The sequence below is a fragment of the Mchenga conophoros genome, linkage group LG16 (assembly GCF_057382185.1).
Source record: "Mchenga conophoros isolate Kocher_MC1m ecotype Shallow Benthic linkage group LG16, M_conophoros_male_GT1.1, whole genome shotgun sequence".
Lineage (NCBI taxonomy): Eukaryota > Metazoa > Chordata > Actinopteri > Cichliformes > Cichlidae > Mchenga > Mchenga conophoros.
This window is the reverse complement of record NC_140541.1, coordinates 35,740,443-35,749,081: the sequence shown is the minus strand read 5'-3', so window position 1 is coordinate 35,749,081 and position 8,639 is coordinate 35,740,443. Positions and strand designations below refer to the sequence as shown.

General features: G+C 39.4%; 1 protein-coding gene across 4 annotated transcripts; it reads left to right on the top strand.

Annotated features, from left to right (window-relative positions):
* Positions 1–363: 363 nt before the first annotated feature.
* LOC146557231 (fas apoptotic inhibitory molecule 1-like) lies at positions 364–8,635 on the top strand. 4 transcript variants are annotated; one of them, XM_085248428.1, is made up of 5 exons: positions 364–494; positions 3,184–3,317; positions 3,458–3,686; positions 5,401–5,450; positions 5,949–8,635. In XM_085248428.1, exons 2-5 carry the CDS (start codon positions 3,204–3,206, stop codon positions 6,096–6,098), a joined length of 543 nt encoding a protein of 180 aa, XP_085104554.1. In that variant the 5' UTR covers positions 364–494; positions 3,184–3,203; the 3' UTR covers positions 6,099–8,635. The 4 variants fall into 4 exon arrangements, with proteins under 4 accessions (XP_085104554.1, XP_085104555.1, XP_085104557.1 ...); XM_085248429.1 differs by having other exon boundaries at positions 382–494; positions 3,187–3,317; XM_085248431.1 differs by lacking the exon at positions 364–494 and adding an exon at positions 513–631 and having other exon boundaries at positions 3,187–3,317.
* The last annotated feature ends 4 nt before the right edge of the window (positions 8,636–8,639 follow it).

The following is an 8,639-nucleotide window of genomic DNA, read 5'->3' as shown; positions in this document are numbered from 1 at the left end:
TGGGCCTCTACGTTATTGAAGCAGAAAAGATCATCATTACAGAGAACAGAACCAAAGGCAGAGACAAAGAAAGAGCTCTGAATGTCCTTCAGAAGAACCCTGGAGAACTACTGCTGAAGATACTTAAAGAAATTACAAAAGTTCGGACTCTTGAATTTTATGTTTGCTATAATTGTACAAACTCTATTTTTGCATGACAGACTTTATTTCCAGGTCTGTTTACGTGGAAATAAAGTCTTGAACGATATATAATATGTCGTTAACTTTTGCTCCTACAATCCTACAATCTAAACACATCTGGTACCTGCACTGCTATTTCCGGAGTGGGCGGGGAGAAGCCTGCGCGTAGGCCGATTCCATGTTACCATAGTAACAGCATAGCCGCAGCTCATCTGTTGGTTGTCCGCAGGAGCTGTGGAAAAACTGCGTTAAAGTGGTTGCTGGGCCATTTTTACGCGCCGCGGAGCTGCAGGGAGCATCTCAGGACCGGGCAGGTAACATGGAGCTGTAATGGTGGATCGTATTCCACCAGATAGCCTTTGAGGTCATGCTTTCACAGCGCAGAAGATAACGTTAGCGGTCAGACCCACAAATTGTGATCAAGCCTGCAGCAGAGTGCGTTACTATTGGAGTAAGACTTCCGCTTTATTTTCAAAATAAAACTACGTTCAATTCAATTTTATTTATATAGCGCCAAATCACAACAACAGTCGCCCCAAGGCGCTTTATATTGTACAGTATATCCTATAATAATAGATACAGAGAAAAATCCAACAATCATATGACCCATATGATAAAATTTTCTCATATTACTGTGAAATCAGAAATTGTGTCAAGCTGTAAATTAAAAAATATAAGTGCGTGAATGCTGATTTTTTTTATGTGTGCTGGTTAAAGTGGTTAACAATCGCAGTTAAGGGTCTTTAAATACTTAAAAACAACAGCGTTAGTAAGTGTTTCAATGTGAAGGCAGTTTAACACAGTTTTCCCCAATTTTATTTTTAATTTTTTCTCTTAGCAACCAGTTTAATAGTTTAAATATTCATTATAATATTTTCTGCTCCTTGTGCATGTGACATCAGATGGGCGAGGCTATTAACATCCAGTGTTGGGAAGGTTACTTTTAAAATGTATTCCACTACAGAATACAGAATACATGCCCCAAAATGTATTTTGTAACGTATTCCGTTACGTTACTCAATGACAGTAACGTATTCTGAATACTTTAGATTACTTAACATATTATCGTGCTTTTTACAACTACATGAATGTACTATTGCTGTGTGATTTATTACCATTACTGAAGGTCCGCGGCTCCGAACCGTAGTAAAGGACCTCTGGCTAATACTTCGGGTTCGTGTTGGGCTCGTAGCAGAAAAATAGCTTTTCTTTGTTGTCTGGGTCAACTTTGATTGCGAGAGAGACGAGAGACAGAGAGAGGCGTTGAAAGACTGCTCCAACGAACTTATTGTTTCGGGGGAAAACACAAACACAGTGTACAGTCGAGTCTTAATAGCGTGCTTACAACTGGGCTTTTGGCTGCAGTGGTTATTATTATATTTACATGCTTCCAGCTCCCGTTTCTGCTCGATGACAACTCGTACTTTTCTCCTTTTTCTCCCTCCATCGCTCACAGACACATAACGGGTATGGTAGTTCATTCTCCCTGCAGCGCGGACTACACTGCTCATGAGGCTACATTCTTTAGCGCTATGCCTGTAACACTCTGCCTATTGCATTCATATTAAATCACAGCCGTTTATTTTCCAACAGAAACCAAACTGCTCGGCATAGCTTAGCACAACAACAACAACAACAACAACAAAAAGAGCTCTCTCACCCAGGAAACACACAGTCGCAGAGAGCGCGCGTAGCTGTCAAACAAAACCCAAACAGTCCTGACCCGCCACAATATGAAACAGGAAAATACCGCCGTGTAATCCATTTATTTCAACAAAGTAACTGTATTCTAAATACCACCATTTTAAACGGTAACTGTAAATACAGTTACTCATATTTTGTATTTTAAATACGTAACGGTGGTACATGTATTCCGTTACTCCCCAACACTGTTAACATCATAGCATAATAACTTATATTAAAGAAACATTTCAAGGAAAGATTTTTCACTGTGTTAAACATTAACCAAAACCACCATTAAAAGAAATTTAAAAAAAAAAGCTGAAACTGTAACGGTGCGTACACACTGAACACGGTAGACGCGACCAGAGCTTCAGGTGTGAAAAACATCTCAGTGATATCTCTTATATCACTCCCCTTTAAATAGCTGTCCAGACAGAACAAAAGTGTACATTATTTGTTGAATTGTGTTTCTTATTTAATAAGCACTCCTTTTAGAGAACAGTTGATGACGAGCCTGAGGTAGAAAAAGTCTCTTACGAGAAATAACCTTAATGTAATAAGTTATATAATGTGTCTAGATAGAGTTATAGTGTTATTTTCCAGGAATTTCATTTTTTTATTTTATAATACTAGTCACAATAATAATTATTATAAGAAGAAAGTAATTAATGACTTATTAATAGCTTATCTGTAATTCACAGCTGTAATCACACTCTGAAAAGGCCTAGAAGTTGGCTCTTCGATCTAATCCTCAGTACACACTGCAGTAGCTGCACATCCTTAATATCTGCACAACCTGTGCAGTGTGAACAACACAGTTTACAGTACAATTTCAAGCATATATATTTAATTTGTGTTATATACTGGGAGTTATTCTATTTTATAACTTTATAATATATTCAATTATTTAATTTAGTTTAGACAGTTACTGTTCTTCCTTCTTCGAGCAACTATAACCACACAATTTCCTCAAGGTTTAATAAAGTATTCTGATTCTGATTCTCTTTGAGGTTTGACACCCGTTTTTCCACTTTTACTTTGAAAGAACACTCCCGAAACCGGAAGTTTAGATGCCACAAAGAGTAACATTGTAGCTGCGCTCTTTAGCCGTGTTTCTGTCACAGTTATAACTCGCTATTAATACTCTAACGCCGTAGCTGTAGTTGCTGTAATGAAGTAGCCGGGGGGGATTCGTGCCGGCGGGCTAAGAGCCGCAGAGATACGAGCATTGTTAGCTTTCATTTCTTTAATAGCAGCTGAGGTTAGCACAGGGTATTAGCTGCCCTTGGTTTCGATTCACGCTGTAGTTTGGTTCTCCAGCAGGTTCTGAAGGACTCACGATGTCTAATGATCTCGCTGGAGTGTGGGAGGTGGCGCTGAGTGATGGAGTTCACAGAATCGAGTTTGAACACGGGACCACCACCGGAAAGAGGGTCATCTACGTGGATGGAAAGGTGTGCAGTCATACTGTTAGCCGGGGAAACACTGGACGTGTTTTGCTGGACTAATCTTATTTATTAATTTATTTGATTTTATTTGAGTGTTTCTGAGGTCAGCCTCATCAGCTCCTGTGATTTTCTGATTTATGCTCCAGGAGGTCCTGAGGCGGGACTGGATGTTCAAACTGGTGGGGAAGGAAACTTTCAGCGTGGGCAGTTCAGACACCAAAGCCACTATCAATATAGATGCAGTCAGTGGCTTTGCCTATGAGTACACCCTGGAGATCAACGGGAAGAGCCTGAAGAAGTACATGGAGAACAGGTCAAAGGTCACCAGCACCTGGTTGCTCAACTTAGACGGCATTGACTGCAGAGTGGTCCTGGGTGAGCTCCTCTCAGTGTTTGTATCATTCAGCTCTTGTCCTTTTACTTCTGTTACTGTGACAGCTTATAATTATGATTTTTTTTATTCATACAGAAAAGCTCTATATTCAAGATTCTGCAAAAATTATGCAAAAAAACCCCTCCCAACAACCCAAAACATGATCTCATAGGAAAAAAGATGCAACTTATTTTATAGCTTTAATAGGTTATAAAATACAAATGTTTAAATATCTAAGATACATAAAGCTTTAATTCATCTACATAGTCAGTCAGGATAGATATAGACCTGATATTTAGCACAGTGTGATTTATGCCACTTCACAGCCACCCTCTAATATTATGCAGTAGCTGAGCCTAAGCTCCTTAACTACTCTAAGCTTGGACCATATACAGCCGTGTCTGTGATCTGGGCGAGTTAATCCTTCATATAATTGTACTGCTTACAGTGGATCAAGTGGCAAACTGCCTTGAAAGCACATGTCGCAAATAACCACTGTGCATTGTCTGCATTTGTAACAGAGATATCCCAGCTGGGAAAGAATGGAAATATTAAACTAAACTTTATATTAAAAACAATCTCTGTGGTTTGTCTTTCACTGTATGTAGTACATTTTGTACTATGCTTTATCCAGCATGTCTTGTTCAACTATTCACACACATTCATACAAGCACTTCTACACCTAAGCGCTTTCCATCTAACAGTCACACTCTGATGAGCACATTGAAAAACAACTTGGGGTTAAGTATCATGCCTAAGAATGCTTTGGCATGTAGACTGAGACAGACAGGAAAATGTAAATTAATCCAGAAACACTTTGTTCAAAGGATTCTGGCAAGACACAGTAAATACAACTTTTATTAAAAGTCAGGTTATCATGTTAAATATTCATTACCCTGATGTTGATCAAGATAACTGGTTGTGATTTTTGCTGTAACTGAGCAGCCTGAATTTGGTTCTTGTTGAGAAACAGAAACAAACAAAGACTTGATTTATAGTAGTCAAACAGAGCTCAGCAACTCTTTGGAATAATATACAGCATGAACAGTATATTAGATTAGCACAAAGATAATATCTCTGTGAAATGAACTCTAATAGGCTGTAATTGTGTGTAATTACTCATTTACTCAGTATGCAGCAGCCAGTGTTCTGCCATTGGAGGCATTTTCCATTTTTCTTGTCTTTATAACTCAGTCTGTGCATAGACTCATGTGGTCCTGCAGGTCTGAAGTCTTTTCTCTTCCCTGCCTTCAGTGAAAGTAACTTTATTAGTTCTGTTTAGTGTTTCACTGCAGAGAGCAGATGAATGCAGATAAAGATTAAGGCAAACAAGGGCGTTGCTCAGATCAGACGTTGCATCGCCTTTCAGTCACAAAGTTAATGCTGTGGCTCTTTAACAAATGTCAGCTGTGGTTTTATAATGTCAAGCGGAGAATCCTGTGCTGGTGCAGACCATAAATCTGGCTCTTAGTTTGCAGAAACCACCTACAAGTGATTAAATACGCAGAATAGATATGAGTCAGACTAGGACTGGAAACCACAAGACAGATAAACTTTCTCATTCCAGCACCCAGCAACATTACACCTAAAGTTAAAGCTAGTCACTAACCTGCTCTCACTGGCTCAGCAGCTGTGTCTGGGCCAGTTTACTTACATTTTTTTTAAATGCTTATCTGGTAAATATTAATTTAAAAAAATCTGTCTTTTTACTTTCAGAGAAAGACACCATGGATGTTTGGTGTAACGGACAAAATATTGAGACTGCAGTAAGTAAAACACGAGTGACATAATACAGGTTGTTATTAGAGCAGCAGTTCCCTTAGTAACAGACCACTAGGGGTCTGTGACCCGGGGACCCTGCAAGAGAGATGGTATAAATCATAGATTCATTAAAGAGTGCTTATGTTGATGGGAGGCATTCACATTAAGGATTAGGCTGTGTGTACTTGTTTTGTGTATTAAAATTTGGTTTGGATATTGTCTTTGTGTTCGGATATGTCATTTTATCTGGGGTGTTGGTCTTATTATATTGAATTGAATTGAATTGTTAACTACAATTGTAAAACCATAAGTTGTTTACTGATGATTGTTTGTGTATTCCTGGTTGTTGTTTTATCTGCTCATTGCCTTTGAATATAAATTGATTGGTTGCTTGTGTGGTGCGGTGCATTGTTTTCTTTTGGGATATCATATTGGATCATTATTTTCGTTTGGAACAGGACGCTTCCTTTCTTAGTTCACGCTTTTGCGATTTGCGCCTGCAGGGTGAGTTTGTGGACGACGGCACAGAGACGCACTTCACACTCGGAGACCACAACTGCTGCGTGAAAGCTGTGAGCAGCGGGAAGAGACGAGACGGGATCATTCACACGCTGCTCGTGGACGGCACGGAGATCGCTGAATGCACAGAGTGAGCGTGACTGCGCCTGGATGACAGCAGAGATCTGGTTTTGTATCTGTGACGCCGAGTGAGGGCGCGAGGTGATTTAAAGCTGATAAAGTCAGGGACCAACTGAGAGAAACAATGCATTGCTGCTGTAGTGTGCGGAGTATATTAGCCATATATATACTGGTGAAAGCTGTCCTGTAAATAGCATAGCTGAAGACAAAAGCTAAGTTTGAGCAGTTTTAGAAGACCGAGGGCAGCTACTAATGCCAGAAACAAGCATTTACTGTCTCCAAATGTTCACACTGGATATTTGATGTGTGCACTGGTCTTTATAATCATATTAACACTATTAATCTCAGTAATATCATCAACACGGGAGTCCAGATGTGCCACATTATTCTCTCTCAGCCAGGGTTTTAACACGAGCAGCTGCTTTTGAAGAAGTACTGTATCACACAGCCAAATGTTACCAGTGAGCTGTCCCAGTAAACCCTCACCTCATTCTCTCTTACCTTTGTGCTAGCTTTCTTGTATTTTCAAATGTTGTGGAGTGGGAGGTTCAACAACGGGGTAACTTTATTCCTTGAATGTAGCAGTGGACTGGTTCCTGTTCTGGTGTTGGCCTGTTACATGCTTTGTGTTTCCATTGGTTAATTCTGTTGATATGAAGTGATTAGCTTCCAACGGCCTGCTGTTGATGTGTCAGAATATTTACAGGGTGCGTTGTTCTCAGTTTTCACTTAGGCATAAATCATTTACACAGCTGCAATCACTCACTGATGTCCAAACACACTTTAAAGACGTTCTGTTCTCTTTAGAAAGATCTGTGACTGTGTTGTGCTGTCAATTCATGAGGTAGTATCATAGAGTGTATGATGGACAAAGCCACTGTGATGTCACCCACATTTGTCAAAGCCACATTTTTGGACCCTTCAGCTGTCCACTGTGACCCTCTTAGGGTTTTTAAACCAGATGTCACAGAAGCGGGGTAGATCGGTCATTGCCCCCATTATCGTCTTTCTGAACATCATGTATTAGATATGATGTAAATGTAGTGATTGATACCACTGATTAATTAATGAAGTGTTTACCGAGGTCACAGCTCAAATGACAGACGGCTCCTTTTCCACTGAAATCTGTTGAGTTTTTTTTCCTGCTAACTACAAGTACAGAAGTCGCCCCCTGCTGGCTATTAGAAAGGATGCAGGTTAAGGCATTTGCTTCATTTTACCAGTATGGAAGCTATGTCCATCTTATACATGCAGTCTATGGATAATACAGAATTTGAGCTAAAAATATTTTAATAAAATCATGGTTATTAAATATTAAGGATTTCTCCAGTGTATGTGAAGCAAATGTTTGGTAAGAGACGTTCACTAAGGCTGTACTCACACTAAGAAAGCTGTGCCATGCCCAAGTATGTTTGTTTCCCATTTTCCAGTTTGTTTGACCAGACTGCTGCATGCTCCACCCCGGCAGGGTTACATGAACTGCTCCAGTCCAGGTTCAGTTGGACTCAACATGTGCATGTTATGTGACCACTAATCGTGCACAAGTACTTACATGTAACTCCAGCAGTTGTTCAATGACAGCTGCCTGTGTGAAAATCACTGTGTTCAGCACTTCACAAATCTATAAGGCATATGAGAGGATGAAGTGTCAGCACTTTAAAATGAAACTGGATGCATAAAATCATGAACGTCACTGTAGACACACACTGATGCACACTCTGAGCCCACACTGTTAAGGGTGAGTGCAGGCGATCAGTGGAGTGGTGACAGCCATGATGTGTGTGAGTACATCCTCACTGAAATTGGAACCCAGATTTACTCAAACACTGAGCCAATCCAAACTGGGTTTAGGCATTAAAGAAAGTACTGTTGGTATCTAGAAAGAGAGCGCAGTGACAAGATGGCATGTAGGAGATTTTGAACTGAGATTTTTGACCCTGCTGCATATATTTCTATGAGTTCCTTTTTCTAGGTGCAAAATATACAGAGAATTCTTAAAGCTCACAAATTGATTTACTAATGTTTGCAACACAATTTATTGCTAATCCTGATAATATTTAATCCAGAATAAAACATGAAAATGTTTCCAATTGTTATTTTTGTGCTTGATATTAAAATGAGCTGACTGTGTGTGTGTGTGTTGGAAACATAATACGTTTTGTAAATCATTGGTAAAGTTAACCACACCTTTGAGCTCACATGCCGTTTTGCCCCATGTAGTAAATCTGGCCAACTTAGCAAACTTCATCTGCGGATGTCTGTGAAACTGAACTGAAATGCAGCTGAAAGCTTCGTGAAACGGACACACTATTTGTTTTTCCTGTCAAACTGTTTCAAGGGTCAAAGGTGAAAATGTTTCATGCTCAGTAGACTGTGACATTGTATAGTTATGATTACCTTCTCACTCTGTTTTTCATGTGTCGTGTATACAGGAATAATGTTTATACATGTATTTCATTTTGTAAGTTGTTTAAATTGTATTTTATTTTATTAAATTTGTGTAGTTGATCAGGTTTTGTTGTTGAGCTTTAAGTAAAAAAAAAAATCTGGACACA